The sequence below is a fragment of the Artemia sp. Qi Xiang Cuo genome, chromosome 8 (genome assembly GCF_049724085.1).
Source record: "Artemia sp. Qi Xiang Cuo chromosome 8, ASM4972408v1, whole genome shotgun sequence".
Classification (NCBI taxonomy): domain Eukaryota; kingdom Metazoa; phylum Arthropoda; class Branchiopoda; order Anostraca; family Artemiidae; genus Artemia; species Artemia sp. Qi Xiang Cuo.
The window spans coordinates 34,567,265-34,586,816 of NC_142801.1; the positions used below are offsets into that span (position 1 = coordinate 34,567,265).

The 19,552-nt window shown below is 36.4% G+C and overlaps 1 protein-coding gene across 1 annotated transcript in view; it reads left to right on the forward strand.

Annotated features, from left to right (window-relative positions):
- LOC148949350 (uncharacterized) overlaps window positions 1-9,505 on the forward strand; it is a 177,224-nt gene extending 167,719 nt beyond the window's left edge. The window contains exons 7-9 of the mRNA XM_089092679.1: window positions 432-566; window positions 5,200-7,577; window positions 9,492-9,505. Coding sequence (XP_088948805.1) covers window positions 432-566; window positions 5,200-7,577; window positions 9,492-9,505 — 2,527 coding nt within the window. The remainder of the gene's footprint in view (window positions 1-431; window positions 567-5,199; window positions 7,578-9,491) is intronic.
- Window positions 9,506-19,552: the final 10,047 nt, after the last annotated feature.

Here is a 19,552-nt window from a genome sequence, read left to right on the forward strand (position 1 = left end):
CCACACAGCTATAACAAAGGCTTATAGAGACGAACATGCGAATTATAAAGAAAATACAATTTTCCATAAGTGGGTTCTCAAAATTAGGTTCCGTGAAGTTTACTCTCCATCTCGGCTTGGGAATTGCATTGGTAATATATATATATATATATATATATATATATATATATATATATATATATATATATATATATATATATATATATATATATATATATATATATATATATATATATATATATATATATATATATATATATATATATATATATATATATAAACAAAAAAAAACAAAAAAAAACAGTAGGTTCACCCCGTTATCTATCCATGTCGGAATGTAGTGCTCCTCCCTACCTTTAAAAAGAAGCTACGGTAGATATTTCACTTATTGCAGCAGTTTATCCTTATGCTAATGGCAAATATTTTTACAGAGAAAGACCTTTAGCCCGGGATTGTCTTCGCTTCCCATGGCTTGCTACATCTAGACACTCCCTCAGCCATCAAAAAGAGACTATCGCATCCGAAGCTCAAAAGAAAAGTATGTCTGCTGCGGGAGGCTGCCCAAGGTTAATTTCTTTCCTTCCTCTTTTATTATGATTTTTTTACATAAGGTAAGTTGTACCTTATAAGATATAATAAGATAAGAGTGCATCAGCCTAGTGGTGTCACTTGGGGGGAGGTGGGACAATTAAAATGAATAATCAAGTTTAACTTAAAATGAACGGATATTATCACAAATAAGTACGGTGCTACTCCCCCTAAACCTTCTAGAGGAAAAAGGGTCGTTTGCGCTTTACAAAAAACTAAATTTATTTTAAACAGCTTCTCTTTTATAATTATAATATTGAAAAATAAAAAATTATTCTTTCCTGTAATTGTTATTAGTATCGTGATTCTTTTTTTGTTTTGTATGTCAACGCTTCGACAGATATAAAGACCTTGTTTTCAGTAAGCACAGATGAGGCCGTGGTCTCTTGAGAGTTCATTTTAATTTCTTTTCGTTTAAGCACTCATTTATGTTATCTTTATGTTTTATCTGATTATCCCGTTTAATTTCTGTCCCTTTGTTTTTATTTACATAGTCATTTTTTTATATTTGAATTATTATTTGACTATGAATCTTTACTTTCCTTTAAAAATCTTTTGTTTGGGGAAACGATGTTTTAAATTAATCTGCGGAAAGAGCTGATGCCATTATGTATATATATAGTTTTCGAAGTTGACTTTCATTTATTATTATCATTAGCAGTTCATTACTACGAATTGTTTGACGAGGAACAATTAAAAATACCGTAATCCTTGCTTCTGTCATTTTTTCATTTGAGTTTCGCTACTGAGTAAATCATATATTATTCTATTTTAAAAACACGCAGGCCGATGTAATTGTAAAAAGCTTACATTGTATTGAAAATTCCATGTAAATGTGGAAACCGAACGATCGCCGAGCCTAAGTTGTAAATGCTATAAATAGTGCGTCATCTAGAAAATTTGGACCCTATAGAAGGGTCCAAATATCAAACCTTGTTGAAAATATGATGATATTATACTAATAGAGGGAATTTTAGATGTTTCTTCTATTTCCTTCTTCAGTGTTTCCATTTTGCAGAAAATCAAAACCATAGAGATGACTTTACATGGTTATGTCATTTGGGAAAAGCCCCTTTGTTTAGAATTGACCTTTGGAGTAAGGTCAATATCTATAATTTTATATCAATGGATGAAAGAATCCTTTAAGCGTATAAAGACTTTACAGTTTTTTTTCATGATGAAATCCATTTTTTTATGGCTGCGTCCTTAAATCCTTTAGGGGAATCCATTTTTGCTAGTCAAACCATCAACAGGTCGTTCACTTGGTGATTGGCAAAAACTCCGATGTATTGATCGCGTTTTTGAAAGGGCAGGAGTATTTTTGGTTGCCTCTCAATTAAGATTTATGGATGTTTGAAATCCTATACGCAATAACAAAAAAAAGTTCATCCCTAAATGGTGGCTCAATTTGCATACCTTAAACAAAACGCTATTGTTAAAGTTTAACCGTTTTCCTAGACTTAAAAATGCTCTTTTGCAAATCCCTTGCTGCAAAAAGATATATTTATTTCATTGGTGCTTCAAACAGTCCAACGTAGAAGAAAAAACATTTTGTTCATTGGTCTCTTTTGGGCTAATTTAACAATTGAGATTTAGGATGGAAATTCAACACTGGAAACTTAGATGAAAAGAAAAACTTTGAATTGGAACATAATTGCTTTGAACAGTTAATTCAATCTACAGGACAGCCTCGGTCAGTGGCACTGTTTGGGGGTGGGGGGAGGGTGACATGTACCTCCCTAGCTTTCCTACTCTAGATTCTGAAACATATCTTTGGTGGAGGGTATTTTCATTGAAAAATGAATATTTTTTTTACTTTCATTGAAAAAATAGAAAAATGGCAAGTCACCCTCCCCCCTATAATTTTTAAAAATGTGTTTTGCCCCCTCTCCCTTAAATTTTCGCGAATTGACACCACTGGACTTCGTTAGTTCGTTGTTTATGGAAAAAGCTTTTCAATGACTGCATTACTTGAAATGACATCCCATTATATAAGGAACTGTAAGAAAGAAAACTTGAAGTTAAAAGTACAAAGAAAATGAAAAAAAGACGAGTTACCAATGACCATTGTCGCTCGATGAGGGAACACCGGCGGTGGCGGGGCCAAAAACATCACGCCGCGCCACGCCCCCGGTAATATATCGGCGGCGCGCCACAGGTAAGATGTCGGCGGCGCGCCGCCGGCGCGATCAATGTTGACCGCAAACATTAATGTTTTCCTCAGTCTTTCTCAAATCACAGCCTATATTTAAACGGATTCGAGCCTATTCATGAGTTCAGAAATTCACAAGTCGCTGGCTGGAAACTGGTCTTCTTCGTTATTCATCAAGAGAAGTATCGGGGTGACGCATAGCTTTTTGGGGAAATTCCCGAAAATTTGGGGATTGTAAGCCCTGCTTGATTTCTAATCAGGAAAATCGAAACACTAAACCACACGAGAAGGAAAAGCTCCGACTTTGCGGTTGACGCAATAAAGAATTGCCGCAAAATTAATTTAAAGTCGACCAAAATAGCGACGAAGACCACACTGCTTTTCCATAACAAACAACAAAAGCACGAAGAACAATAGGGAAATCTTTTTGCAAGACAGTGGAGGTAATTTGAATGAATATTTCGGCCCTTTGTCCAAGGGCCGTCCTCAGCAAGACCTCTACCGGCGGCAGCGCCTGCGGCGCGCAGGCGGCGTTACGACCGTTTGGCGGCGTTCGACCGGGCGTCTCGTCGGCGGCGTTCGGTCGATCCGCCGGCGCGGCTCCGGGGTCTATTCTTGCAGCTCCGTCTGATACGGCAACCTTTGTGTAGACCCAGTTGTCCTTATGCTTATATTTTGTATTTTATTTAGGGGAAAAAAAACCATAAAGTGAACGAAGTCAACTGAAACAGTTGTATTGAAAAGGAATAGAAAACCCTTAATTAATTATCCTTTTAAATAACTGATATCTACAATACTTTTGTGTGTTATGAGTCACTTTTTTCAATGATGATGCTACTTCGTTACATCAGAAAGCAAGACATCTTAAAAAACCGACTTGACCACCCATTGAATAAAACATTTTTAGCAAAAGACTAAAATAAAAAGACATGCGCGATAATGAAGTAAATGAAACTAGCCTGACGTAAGTAACTTGTCAAGTTTCATTTTGGCTTTGTCTTGGCTCTGTCATTACTCCGTGCACTTTTTGAATTACCTTTTGCGGGAAACTCTTGGGATTTTCCAGAAAATGCAGTAGGCAAGGCAGCTGTATAAAGGCCGGTAATGAAATTCTCTGAATATTAATAATTTCTTTTGTTTTTTTTTTGGAATCTGACGCAGGGGATGGGACACTCTAGTCTTTAGAGGGTTTAAGGGGCGATAGCCTCGTTATTATTATGGTAATTTCTGTGCATTCGAATTTTTACAAATTTTTTTTTTTCTGCTCTTTTGTTTGCTTGTTCTTTTCTTTGTTTTGTTCTGTTTGCTCTTTTCTTTGTTCCTTTCTCTGTACTTTTTTGGTGTCATTTATTTACCATAGTAATAACGTATGACAAACAAGAGAAAATAAAGAATACAATTGAATATCCGAGAAAACGAGGGTAGTATCAGCCAATGGACAGGAAAGAAGTGAAAAAGACAAAAGCAGATATTACGGCAAGGATCTTCGTAATCTTCGGTGCTCAAAAAAAGAAAAAAAAAACCTTTTGAAGTAAACTCAAATAGAGCAAGAGAAACACTGTTTCACTAGCTAATTAAAAAAAGAATTTTTTTATTTTATTTGAAAAGAGCAGAATGAATTTTATTTTTACAGTCTTTTTTCTTTCTTTTCGGTTTCCTGGGCAAGAATTTTTGAAAAAGAAGAGATTGGAATGCAGGGTAATCTGGTTTTCAAATCTGCATATTTAATTGTAAAAATGGCTAACATATCACCTGGATTTTCTGTATTTGGGAAAATTACTATACTGTTTCTAAAAATAGAATATTCAAAGGTTGCGATAATAAATCAAATGGAATCATGTCTTTGGTTTTTGTTTATGTGGTATAACCGCCATTATTAAAATGATAATAGCTGTATGTTTTATCTTACGCTTTGACAATTTATTTCTATCTCCTTTTGTGGAAGAATAAAATGGCCTTTTCACTAGTTTAAACGTGGAATTACCACATATAGACTAGAATATTTTCTAAATATGGAAGTTAGATGCCTAATTTGTTGTCTGGAAGTTATTTTACTCATATGACGACTGAACTACCGCTGTAAACTTGTCCCAGTGTTAAGCCGCCTAAGGCCGACACACTGTCGAACGCTCCTTCTTCAAACCACCCTTCTTAAATCTTCAGCTTTGGCCATCTCCCCAAAAGTCATCTTACATTTTAGGTGGTGATTTTTCGCAATCTCATTTCGGCACAATCTGTAGCGTTCATCATTATTCCCATCCCCCTTAGAGGTAATTTAATGGATCATTTTAGGGACACTGATTGGGATTGAATCACTTCCTTTTTAAAGAGTCGCGTTGGGCACCTCGTCGTCAAGCTTTATACTTATAAGAATGCTTAATAACTTACCGGGGCACTTCTACAAAATCTTATTCTTCCTGCTTTGGATGTACGTTGAAATAACTATTTTGTTTCTTTAGGTCCAGCCCATTGATGCATCAACTAGCACTGCAGCGACATCATCTCACAAAATCTCGGGAAATATTGCTAAATCGAGTTGCTTCGCTTTCCAATCTAAGAAAAAGTACTTCAAAATCCCGTGAAAGGCTCTGTGAAATGAGATTAAGCTTATCAAGGTCACGTGATCATCTTATGGATATTCAGAGAGCTGTTGGTGCAAGCAAAGAAGGCTTGGGACAAAAGCTTCTTTCTAAATCACAGGAATTCTTGTGTAATAAATTAAACAGTCCTAATACATCAGCCGTGTCGGAAGGTGAAGGATCTTTACGCCAAACTCACCAGGTAAACTTGTTTGACGATATTCGAAAATTAGTGTCGTCCAATACAGAGAAATCAACTGACTTACTAATTTCGCGTGGGCAGACTTTTAATCAATCCTCTGAAGTATTAAGCCAGCCATTAGTAGAAGTCCCGGAGGAAGATGATGAAAGTCAGGAGAAACTCGAATCGCAAAATTATAACGATATGCCAGGAAGTGATAAAAAGATTGAAGAAATTAAGGCTTTTGAAATGAATGCCACCATAGATATGTCTGTATCAAGTTTACCAAGAAAGGGTCTTACATTTCAAAAGAATTTGATCGAAAATCCTTCAGTTGCTTCATCTGATAATATAAACCATGGTTTACAATCTAAAGAAATTAATAAAGAACAAGCTAGGTTTGCTGGCTATGTTTCAGAGAAAAATGAACCAGAAACACTTCGGCCTTTTGACGAAAAAGACACTGAACTTAGAAATAAAGATCCTGAGTTGAAGGGCAATGTTGAGGATCAGAAATGTTTAAACGAATCCAAGACTCTTGCCATTGAAAAAGGAGTAGTATCCTTACAACCATACCCGCATTTAAAAACGAATGTTCATAACAAACTTGACGAAACGAAAGACGCGAAATTGACAAGCAGCCTAGACAAGGAAAACGCTGAGGAAGCTTTACTTAGGGACAAGGACCAAAAAGAATCTAATAGCGAAATAATTGAAGTGGTTCCCACTCCAAAAATGGCGCGTAAATTTTTTGAATGTGAGGCGCATCCGCAGTTACTGAGGAAAATCTCTAGACAAGAAATGATCTCTAAAGCAGAACCTATTACACCACCATTAGTAGCAAATTTAGACAGTACATTTCCTCATGAAAGACACGAGAAGACACGAGACGCAGAATCTTCTGAAATAACAAAAATAGTAGAAGATGAAAAACAAGCAAGCCCAGTTGTGCTTCCAAAAACTAAACGTCCACTACCACTTGAACTTTTTGTTCCCAATGTCTCTTCTGCTTCTACCAACCTTCCAGATACAGTTGACGAATTTTCTTCGACCCCTAAGGCTTCTATTTCCAAAGAAAACGCTCCACCGCTCGAAATGCTTAATCCAAATATATTCCCTCTTCCTTCTACACCTTCAGACACGGGCAATGAAGAGCCTGGGACTCCTAAAGCTTACTTTTTGGACAGACTTCGATCTTTCAGAGATAAATTCACACAAAGTATTCAAAGGCAGAGTCCAACAAGCCAGCCTACGTCTCCGCTTAGTGAAGCCGCACAAAAAACATTTGTACCTGAAGGGCACTCACAAATCCCAGTAGAACTATTGATTCGTCGAAGAGCATCCTGGGCGCATGGTCTCAGACATGAACCTCAGTCTGAAAAAAAGGCATCTGTTGCTCAGTTAGTACAAACGTTTCTTGCGGCAAAGAATGAACCCTCCAAGGGCTTGAGCGTTGTTGAGCCAAGAAAGCTCAGAGCGGATTGGCGTCTATCTGAAAGCACCGAATCCTTGACAGAAAAGCGTGACAAGACATCCACTCCCCTTGCAAGAAAATTACGACAAGAGTGGAGAAATATAGAAGACGAAAAAAATGAAAAGCCTGAAGTAAAAATTCTTGACGAAGAAAAACCATCTAAGCCAATTGCTTCTATTGCCTTAACATTTGAGCTAGCAGCGCAGGTCGAACCATCAACTTCAAAAGGGAAAGTTCCACTTACTCCTCCGATTAAAAGAAAGAACTCGTTCGAAAGAAGCAAACCAGCTCAACAAATGGCTGAAGTAACTTCTCTCCCCAAACTCCTTGAAATCGTATCTCCAAAGGAAGAAGACGAAAGTCATACGATGCTGGGAAAAAGCATTGAAATTGAAAAAAGAAATGAAAAAAATTGGTTTGCCGCTGAGAGCGAAGTTTCATGTTGGCAAGCAGATGTATTTCCTAGCTGCACCGTTACAGCTGATAAAAATTCTATGGAGAAGAAAATATCAGGCGTTGTTCAGATGCGAAAGAAAAAAGATAAATCAAAGGAGTCCAATGATGTTTGCAGCCAAACATTAGATGCTGACTTCTCTAAAAAAGGTATGATCTTTAACCAAAATCTTGTAAATATAAATTGTCGGAACATCTTTAAAATTCGAAAGTGAGCTATAGCTTCTCATCCTATATGTCTAGGTACAAGAGCTCTTATACTATAATTGCATTCGTTTACGCCACATTATATTATCTTATTTTCTATGCTTAAAACTCATCCGGTTCGTTTGGAATGCATCATTATTCTGTTTCCATTTTTATAAGTTGTCATTTTCAGCATGAGACTTACATAATAGTGCATATATACAGGGCCGTATCCAGTATTTTTTTCGGGGGGGAGGGGTAGGGGGTGTTTACAAAAAAAAATTGGGAGGGGGGTTATAAAAAAACTTTAGAAAACGTATCAAAAATTTGTTTATATTATTTTTTCTTGCGTTTCTACGAGTCGCACAAAAATTTCGGGAGGAGGGGGATTCTAACCCTTTTACAAAATTATGACAGAAATACTTATTAACAGTTGCATTGACAACACTTGATGCAACAAAGATGTTTCTATGCTTCGAGTTTGATCTATCTTTCTTTACGCAGTCCGTGATTTAAGACTGAAGACCCTCCACATTTTGATATTTTTGGACTCATCAACGTTTTTATTTTTTTCGCCAGACAAAATAATGCATAATCTAGTGCTGTATAATATTTTTCAACTAGGTTCTACTCTTTTCTCGTGTTAATAGGTAGTTCCGCATCCAGAGGTCCGGACTTAGTAGATGATTTCATATAATTCAACATAATTCTCATTTAGCTTCTAACCCTCCACCCACCCCCAAAACTAGCCCTTGGAAGCAAGGGAATATCCACGGGGTTAGGGTTTATAAGCCCTCCCCCTGAAATTTTTGTCTGGCTCGTAAAAACGTAATAAAAATGCACATAAACAGGTTTTTGATGTCTTTTTTAAAGTTTTTTTTATCCCCCCCCCTCGAACAAAATACCCTGGATACAGCCTTGCCTGGAAGTTATATTTTCCGAATAGAAGTTACTTTTTGAACTGCTTCTCATTACAAACCCAGTGATCTCAAGTTTAGCCTACACTGGGAAAGGCTTAAATTTATATAACTTATTTTCACATTTAACTTATTTCTATGTTTCTTGGTATTGTGCGTCAATTTCTGTTGATTGTTATTTTAGGAGTCAATATGTTCTATTTGGTAACAGTGCAGTTTATTCTCTTTGTTAAACTAAAGAGTACAATGACAAAATGTGAATTAAGTACTGTAATAAGAAAATTATTAACTTCATTCCATTCCTAAAAATTTTATCGAATAGATCTTTAGAAGCACTTCCAGTTTAAGTGTATCTCACCCTCTTCCCTGCCCCCCCCCCAAGGCCTGAATATTGGTCTTGCCCATATAAAAAAGTTAAAGACTTAGTAGGTTTTTTTTTCTAATTACTATTGCTTGACATTGTTAGCTGACTGCTGATGAGAAATAAGTACAAGAAATATTACTAACCTACAAAATCAGCCAACTTTCGTAGATAGCCTAGGCTTTTTTTTTTTTTTTTTTTTTTTTTTTTTTTTTTTTTTTTTTGCATTGAGAGGGATAATAGGCTCTGTAAATACAATAAATAGCAATTTTCGGAGTGTAATAAAGCGAGAAATTTGTTATTATAGTGTTTTCATTTGTTATTATAAACTGAACTGTTATTGTTGAAAGGTTAAAACGAGACTTATGTATCAAAACTACCAATTTTCAGATTCACTTTCAGCTTAATTGCGAACCACTCCCTCCCTTTTAAAGCCTGAATATAGTCGTGTGCCATGCACTAAGTTTGTTGATTTTGTTGTTTTATTCTTTTTTTGTACTTTGTAAAAGTGCAGTTTTTCACCTTTTCTAGATGAAACACTATAACAACTAAATTTTTACTCCATTACATTTAGAGAATGAATATTTATTGCATTTTTAGGAGTTCCAGTTTAATTAAATCTCAGCTTCCTTCCATCGCCTTCCAATGCCTTGACATGGCCCTAGGCTATCATAGTCGTAGCAATAGCTGCACCCTAGCTAAGAGCAAACCACAACCCACAGTAACCGAAAGTTTAAAAGCATGTCTGGAAAAAAAAACTGTCTAGTGAGAAAAAATTATTATTTAAGGTTGATTCAAGAGTTATAACTTGCATATAATTTAACTTAATAGTAAAAGTCTATTGCTGTCTAGTGAGAAAAATTTATCATTTAAAGGAAATAATTAATATTTAAGAGTTTTTCAAGAATCATACCTATTATATAGTTTAACATAACAGTAAAATTTTATTGCAAAAACAAATATTCGGGAGCACCTCAAAACAGTGGTGTATCGGAACGAAAAGTACATTGCCATCGTTTTAAATCCTAAACTGGAGAATTACGGTCCCCCACCTTGAGCAGTAAGAAAAATTCCTTTTTGCATTCCTGGTAATGCTGATATGTCTCCTCTTTTCCGCTAGGGGTAGTTGTGCCGAATCAGTGGTACTAGAATACTGGAAAAGATCTAATTTGAACGGAAATCACAATATGTAGTGCGCTTTTTAAGTAACTAAAGAGATTGAAACTCAGAAATGTGGCGTTTTCTGCCATTTTTCGGCAGAAAACATTAGTGTTTACCCAAAGAGGGCCAAAATGCCAGGGAAGGCAGTCAAAAGCCAGTCGATTTCACACGGCCTAAAATTTTAAAGAGGAGGTTTTGAGCACTCATCTTTAAAAAGAAAGTAAAATAAAGCCATTTTGTTCAGCATATCAGAAAAGTCTGGAAATTATGTTTTGAGGATAAAAAATCCCCCAGTCCTCAGGGCAAGGGTTGTAATTTATGACCTGGGGCATAACATATAAGGTTTTTATAGAAAGCATGGTCATATAAACTTCGGAGTGGGCTAATTGGATTGGTAGTCAGATGCTCTAGTGCTCTTTTTAAGAGTTAAAATGATCGGAGGGCAGCTCCGATCATTTTACCTTGGTTGAGTCCTAACAGCATACACATTTTAGATAATTTTAGTCGTGAGTTAAATGAGATCCGCTTTTTGTATATTCACAAAAAAGCACTTCATATCGAAGCAGTGCTTTTTTGCGGAAAAAGCGGAAAAAATAAAACCGCTTTTTTGTATGGCGAGCGAGTATCTCCTTATTTATTTCTATTTTTTCTGTCTGGACTAGCTGGCTACTGCGAGATCGTAGATAGGTGTTTAATGATTTTTTAAAAGCTATTACTCATATCTACGTGCTTCATATAATTTTACCTTAATAGTTCATCGTTAAGTGCCGTTTGACACCAAAAATGACACTTGTTGGTGCCATTTTTGGAGTGACATGGCTGGGAGGCATAAAAAGAATATCCTTGTAATATCCATGGTCAAAACCCCATAGCTGGGGGGGGGGTAAATACCCCTTCTTTTAAACTCCGCTCCTCCCCTTATTAAGTGAAAACTAAAAAAACACGTTTTGAAAAAAAAAACTGCCTTTTGAAAAAAGTCATTTATTTGTTTTCGCTTTTATGAAAATAATTGAATGTGCAATTCTCGAACATATCGGTGAACAATATATCCACCTGATTCTTTCTGTGGTGAAGTCGCACATATCTCATAAGATACCCATGTAAAACTAGCTTAAATAAGCTGAACCATGACATTCTCCATTATTTGTAGAATTCTTAAAATTAGCGCTTAGCTCAAAACACAAAACCACCCCAAAAACAGTATGTTCTGAAAGAGTTGTTCAAGGAGTTCAATCTCCTTCGAAATAGAACTGTGGCTGTACTTCTGCTTATGTGTGCGATTTTAAAAAGCAAAAGATGTATTTCCTCCTAGAACGTCCTATAAGAAAAACTGTTGATTTTTGTTGTTCTTTTTTCCTTTTTTTAGAATGACTCACGGATACACGTAGTAGCAGATTAACAACATTTATTAAACTGTGTGCACTGCACAGACGCTTGCTGAAACATTTTTGGCGCATGCATTTCAGAGACCATAAATTGAACCTAGTAAATCCTCATTGGAGAAATAATTCCTGTTCTCGAGCACATTTAAATAGCCTTTATTAGAAACTGACTGTGTTTCGGACATAAAATTAATGCATAAGGGGGCTCCATTTCTAGATCGTTGCCGTTTTAGGAATAGTTCAATCTTCACTTCACCATAATGTTCCAAGACATAATCATAGAATATGCAATCCATAAGTAGTATGTCAAAACTATCAAATTAGTACTTGGCATAACAGGTTTTAAACCATGTTTTTGTTCCTTTCATTTTAGCCTTTCATTTTGGTTTCAAGACTGCATATCAACGTGCATGATAATATGATTTCAAGAAGCTCATTAATTAAGGTGAAATTCAAAAGAAACAATCTTATACGGGACACAGGCAAAAATTTATTAAAGTCACATAATTTCAGAGAGGGCCAGATTCTGAAAAAGCTAGGAAAATCGTGAAAATTCAGAAGCAGGTACAGCCCCTAGGGCCCTTACCGTATGTAAGTGCCTGATTCTTATCAGTAATATTCTCCCAACATACTCTGATTAAGTATGACAACATTCAAAAATGTAGGTCGTCCTAATATGTAAATTAATACAAATCAAATGTGGTGAACTTTCAAGTTCAACTAGAATAAATTCAGTGCACTAGAAATCAGACGCCTGTCCTCATAGAGACAGATTATGTATCTTTCTTGGTTTCAAGTTGAACCTCGGGAACTGAAGACCTGGCACAAAACCACAAAAGCTGGGTGCTGGATTCTAACGGGATTTTGTTTTGGACACCAAAAAGCTGAAAGGAGCCTCCCATTCTGGCAGAACAGAGGTGGGCAGGTTGCATACATTCCTCTGGTAGGTCCGACGTAGCGCATTTCTGGGTCTTCCCTGGCTACGACTTCTTGGTGGTTATCTTCGTAAATCGGCTTTTTATAGTCTATGGTTGCCTTTACAGAGGACCTGTCCCACATATCTCCATCGTCGAACTCTCATGAAGTCGGTCACTAGAGGTTGTCGGCCTTGTCGCGTCGTTTTACGGCTGGACTTGTTTTTCGTCTTCTGTGACCAGTGGACTTTCAAAATTTTGCGGAGGCACGTGTTTTCAAAAGCAAAAACTCCGCTCTCTTGTTCTCGATTCAGGTGGCGTGTTTCAGTGACGTAAACTAGCTTTGGCATGGCACTGCTGTTAAAATTGCGTAGCTATAGATGTGGAGAAAATTTCTAAGATCTCCATAATTGACCATACTGTACCACACATATATGCTGTCGAGTCAGTGTTCTCGATGATACTTCCCAGGTATTTGAACTGGACAATTGATTCGACATTTGATCGCCATATTTTATGGAAATAGGAGAGTCGATAGTTATCATTCATTCAGTTATCTCTTCATTCACCCGGAGACTAAGATGGTTGGCCTTTACCGTAACCTGATCTAATGGTTCTTGAAGCTGTTTGTTGAAGCCGTTGAAGCCCAGAGGAATAACACAATTTAATTTGCAAGAGAAGCTAGGGATAGTTTTTTTAAGTTATGCAAGTCAAAAAGGCTCGAGAATTTGGATGGACGTGGAGAACCGTTTGCGAATGAACTAGAGATCTAGCTGCACTCAGATCCTGCCCTTGGGTTTAATTTTTAGGTCTCTTTTGGTAAATATTTATTTATTATCCTGTTTATTCTTTAAGCTAATTTCAGGAGGTTAGGTTGGTAGGTATTCACTCCTCGGAAGAGAGGGTGGAGATTCTCTCTTCTTGAGGTTTTAAGATTTTTCCTATATTTTCATTTATTTCGTATGTTATTTCTTTGCCGCTTGATGAATTTCCCCTCCCCCCCCCTACCTAGAAAATCCTTCGAGCAGGCCTATCTTGACTCCTGCTGTCTCCATGGGCTCTTAGGTGAAATATTTCCCCTTATATCTGATTATCTGGCTGCTTCACTCTTTTTAGCGTCCACTGGGCTATGAACATAATTAGAACTTTATGAGTTTTGTCAATTTTTTCTGACAGATTTAATAATTGTCATTTTTTTGGTTTGGTTTTATCTTTATTGATTTACTCAGGTTATCCACTGGAGATATCTTGGATTTTTTTTTTTCATTAAAATTTTTGATACAAATATCATGAGCACCCAAAGGGGGATTGGGCTCTACCCCTATCCTCCTTAGACGACAAACCATATATAAAAGCGTATAAAATTTTGTATAAGAATATTGCCTTTCTGGCCCTTTACCTTTGTTCAACCCCCCTGGTCTTTCAACTGTTTATTGACCCTCCTCACCCCAATTTAAATTTCCCGCATCTCCATATGCTACTGTACTGTCTTATAAAAAAGAAGAAGAAAAACTAGAACTGGATTTAGAACTAGAATTATTGATTTTTATGATACGTGGTAAGATTCGAAAACCTGTCAGTTTGGACAGGAAATATTTTCTGAATCTCATTAGTAGAGGCTGCGATATATTTATCACCTCGTATCAGGTGATCGGCGTGAGGTGATCCGTATCTAGGTTTTGAAAAAGGCCTAAAATTGATTGCAGGGTGTTTTTTTTTTTTGAAACAGTATCGCAGTCAGTGTTTAAATTACGTTTCGCTTAAAGGCGACGCCTTTTTGCTAATTATAGGTGTTCATAGGGGACCATTGATCTCTGATAAGGTAGATGAGATTTTCTTTCGTTCAGGAAAAAAAAGCTCGCCAATGACATATTTATACCAAGTCTAAAATATTCTTTGAACAGTTACTAAGCTGATCTTAATTTTGTCTTGGTTATTTCTTTTGTGAAAAATGTAAGTTAGAGCTGTAATCAGGACTTCATTTTAGGAAATTTATAACTTGTTTCTGGGCAGGGGTACATGTCCAGCACTTTTATTGGGGGGGGGGGGGCAAGAGGGGTTTATATCAGGATAGTCAAGGGGCATGGACTGTATAATGTTTTTGCTGCAAATTATGGGGGGGGGCAACGGCCCCCACCCAAACGACGCCCCTGTTTGCGGGGGAGGTATAGTGGCATTGATTTTAAGGGGCTTTGTTAGAAGACAAAATCAGGAATATGGGTGAACACGAGTTTGAACTTTGTCAGGGAATGGGAGGCAAGGAAATTTCTGCGTGGGGAGTCTTAATTTATCAGAAATCCATAACCAGACCCAATTTTTTCAGTATGTAAGATAGTCCCTTGGAGACTATAGTGCATAGAGCGTAAAATTACACGTTCTCGTGGGTTGATATGCGTTTGGTAGGAAAAATAGCACCTTTTTATGTTGGCGGCAAGGAAAAAGTCAACTGAATAGCATCCCTAATGATAAGCTGAACTGTTTGTCTTATCATTTATACTAATCGTTTGCTTACATGAGCGATTCCGCATAGACATTAACGCTCTTAGCATACACCTATGCGTGGTATTTCATTTCCCCCCCCCCCCACTGAAAGTAGCCGAATCATATGTTTTTTCATGTCTTCCATTACTATTGTATAATTTGCATATTTTAATGGTGGGGGGGGGTGTGACGGCTTCTCTCCCCGAAATGTGATTCTGCCAACTCGATACGAGTTTCTGTTCGATTACGACTTACGACCATTTTATATTGACAAAAATAATTTTGACAAGCATTCACATTTAAATTTGGATGATGTGCACTCTCACGATATTCTAGGACCACTGGGTCAATACGATCACCCCTGAAAAAAAAAAAAAAAAAAAAAAAACGCATCCGTGATCTTTTTTCTGGCAAAAATACAAAATTCCACATTTTTGCAGATAAGAGCTTGAAACCTCTACAGTAGGGTTCTCTGAGACGCTGGATCTGATGGCGTGATTTTTATTAAGATTCTATGACTTTTAGGGAGTGTTTCTCCCTCTTTTCGAAAAAAGGCAAATTTTCCCAGGCTCGTAACGTTTGATGGGTAGAAATAAACTTCATGAAGCTTACATATTTGAAATCAACATAAAAATAGATTTCTTTTTATATATCTATTGGTATCGAAAGTCCATCTTTTAGAGTTTCGGTTACTATTTCGGTTCGCTCCTTACTTACAGTTCGTTACCACGAACTGTTTGATAGTTATTTTTGAGATAAATATAATCTAGTCTAGCACCTACTCAAAAGTAAAAAAAGATCAAACAGATTATACGGCCACCTGCAGACTGGTTGAGGAGAGAGATGTCCCCCGAAAAAATCGTATCCTTATTTTACCTCTAATCTAAACCAACCCTGGCGAATTTATAAGTCAATCATTTTTGCCATTGGGGGGGGGGGGCAGAGAACATATTCTAGATTATTCTTAAGGCTAGGCTAACCGGAGAAACGTCAAGCTCAAATAATTGAGCTTAGCTGAAGTTTCAAACATTTTTTTTTCCGTTATTGAGTGGCAGAATCCAATCAAAAATAATCAAACATATCTAATCACACTCCTTCTCAGGGGTGTCGTTTCAGGGGGACAAGGGGAGGGGAAGTTACCCCCCCCCCATCAAAAAAATATTATATAACCCATGCCCCTTGAATATCCAGATATAGACCCCTATTCCCCCCCCCCCCCCCCCAATACAAATTCTGGAGGTTCTTCCCCGCTCCTTCTCATGTATATAATCTATGTTCTAAATTTCAAGATAATCAAGAGTAGTTTTTCCTGCAGATGAATCTAAATACAGGCGTTCATAATACACATTTGTAAAACTGTCAACATAAATCAACGTTTTTCTTCTGTATTTAATTCCTAATTTGTGATCCTCCCTTTCACTCTCCTTCTATTGCTTTTGCTTCTTGAGGCTTGTTTTTTTTTATCGTATGTATTTCCTCACTAAATGTTTCGGTACTGCTGTATTAGCTGGAAGCCACGCGCGATATTGTACACTCAACGTGCAAAAGAAACTACTCAAACAAGTTTCTTTCCAGGGACAATTCCTATGCTGAGGATTGCAAACAGTGATTTGTCATTGCGTTTACAATATTTAAACTTTTGTTGTTTGGGGCTTAGGGGCAAAAAAAGGTACCTAGGTTATGTTAGGTTACGTATTTAATATATACTATGCTTTTCCCCCCCCCCCCTAATGAGCAAACATAGAGCCCAAGTTTGTTTCTAAACTATTATTTTTTTATCCTATTTTGTTTTATTTCATTAGCATTAACCAACTTGACTTCTCGCGTGCGTTCCAGCTAATACAACAGTACCAATTTTTCTTCCCTCAGCAGAGAAGAAAAAGGCCATGTATAGACACTTCTCGTTACATGTCAGACAAAACTATGCACATCATCCAAATTTAAATGTGAATGCTTGTCAAAATTGTTTTTGTCAATATAAAATGGTCGTAAATCGTAATTTACATTAAAAACTATAAATTACCTTTTCTGTCTGTACTTAGGCGCCAGTTGTCCACTGGTAGGTTTTCCTATGCACAAACGATTAATTTACTATTCATTTAGATTAAAGTGGATGAGTTTAGAGTACTCATTGCATGGTTTACTATATTATTTTTTTTATAATAAACACTTCTTTTTTAATTGATATTAGGCAACTCATATTAAAAGTTCCTAAGAAACTATAGTATCATAAACGAGATATGTAGACAGAAACTCGTATCGAGTGGGCAGAATCACATTTCGAGAAGAGAAGCCATCCCCCCCCCCCCCACCATTTCGGTCTCTTTCGAACGGAAATTAAAAGTTCTAGTGCCCTTTTTAAGTGACCAAAAAAATTGGAGGGTAACTAGGCCTCTCCCATGCTCATTTTTTCTCAAAGTCATTAGATCAAAATTTTGAGATAGCCATTTTGCTCAGCATAGTAGAAAAATTTAATAACTATGCCTTTAAGGATGACTTAGTCCCCCAGTCTCCGGGGGAAGGACTGCAAGTTGTGAACTCTGTCCATTGTTTACATTTAGTATTGGTTATTGGGAAGCATTCAGACGTTTTCAGGGGGATATATATGGTGGGAGGGGTGTCGAGGGGAGGGGATTACGTGGGAGGATCTTTCCATGGAGAAACTTTTATGGGGAATTGGTTCCATAAAGGAGTCACCGGATTTCTCAGTATTATTTTCAAAAACGATCAGAAATTAAATAAAAAACAAGTTTTTTTCAACTGAAAGTGAGGAACAACATTAAACCTTAAAACGAACAGAAATTATTACGTATATGAGGAGGTTCGCTCGCTCGTGAATACCTCGCTCATTGCGCTAAAGTTTTATTAATACTCTCAAAAAAGCTATCTATTCTAATTAAACGGCCTTTATGATTCTGGGGTCATTCTTAAAGAATCGGCACAAAATTCGAACTTTAGTGCAAAGAATGAGGTATTGACGAGTGGGCGAACCCCCACATATACGTAATTTTTCTTTTTGTTTTACATTTTAATGTTGCTCCTTACTTTCATTTGAAAAAAAATTATGATTTTTTTATTTAATCACATGTTAAGAACTATCTCATGGAAAGAAAAAAAAACAAAACAAGACAACAAAGTGGAACGAAATTTGAGAAGAAGCTTCAAACTTTTGAGATAATATTAGCTTTTCAGTTATTTGATAAGTAATTTGACGGTTTATTAACTATGGAAAAGCTTTTTTATGTTAAAATACCATCAAGTTGCCTGAAAATTTCTCCAATAAATTTGTGTCTTCCTTAAAACAAATAATTTGCTATTCTTTTTTTTCCTTTTTTTGTTGCTTTATACAAGGCTCCGTATTACAAGCATCTGGAACACGCTTCCGAAAATTTTCAGAATTTTCTGAAAATGTCATTACGACAGTATGAACTACCATGTGTTTGTTGATGTGAGTAGAAAGGGGGGTGCTACTCGTGACAGGACCACGTGGTTTATGGTTTTCTCACTGAGAATGAAAAAACAGGAATTTTCTCACTTGGAAAAACAGGAATTTTCTCACATTTATGTCTGTTTCCATGGACGGTTATGTGTGTTGGTTGATTTATTTGATGTTTTTCATGGTTGTCAACATCAAATTATGGATGTTTTATTTTTTTTGTCAGTGAGAATGAAAAAACAGGAACTTTCTCACATTTATGTCTGTTTTCATGGATGGTTATGTGTGTTGGTCGATTTATTTGATGTTTTTCATGGATGTTTATGGATGATTTATGTCTGTTCGTTGTCAGTGTGAATGGACATGCTCGACGCGAATGTTATGAGATTGTTAGGAGAACCTAACCTGAGAACTTGATTTACATAATCGGTGGGGAAATTATTGATTCACAAAGGGGGAATTAAGAAACATTATGGTTTCTTTGATCTTTAGGCGAACCTAACCTGAGAACTTGATTTACATAATCGGTGGGGAAATTATTGATTCACGAAGGGGGAATTAAGAAACATTATTTTTTCTTTGATCTTTAGTTGAACCTAACCTGAGAACTTGATTTACATAATCGGCGGGGAAATTATTGATTCACGAAGGGGGAATTAAGAAACATTATGGTTTCTTTAATCTTTAGGCTAACCTAACCTGAGAACTTGATTTACATAATCGGCGGGGAAATTATTGGTTCAAGAAGAGGAAATTAAGAAACATTATGGCTTCTTTAATCTTAGGTCTGTGGGATAAACGTTCTTTAGGTCAGAGAGAAAAATTAATATTCTATTTTTAAATAGGGCTTCATTGATCTATAGTGTCAGGAATTATAAATGACATAACTTGTTATCTCGGAATTATGCGGGAGTCTAGAGAGATAGAAATTCTATTTTTTAATACGGCTTCACTGAGCTTTAAGTCGGAGAGATAAATTGATATTCTAACGAAACCTTAATAGTTTAGCTAGGAAAATTTATGAGATGAAGAGATTAATGTAGGAAAGGGTTTCCTAGAAATTTGAAATGTGAAAGCACAGAGATGCCAAAAAACAAAAGGAACACACAGAAATTACTTTTAGGGGATTATTTGGGCGAAACGGTTTTAGACAGCTTATGGAATTATTTCGGTGAAACAGTTAGAGACATTTTAAAAGGTGATTTAAAGGATGATTTTAGAAGAGAATTTGAGGGTAAAACTATGTGGTCGTTATAATACACAAGTTCCATTTGAACAGTGTTGTGA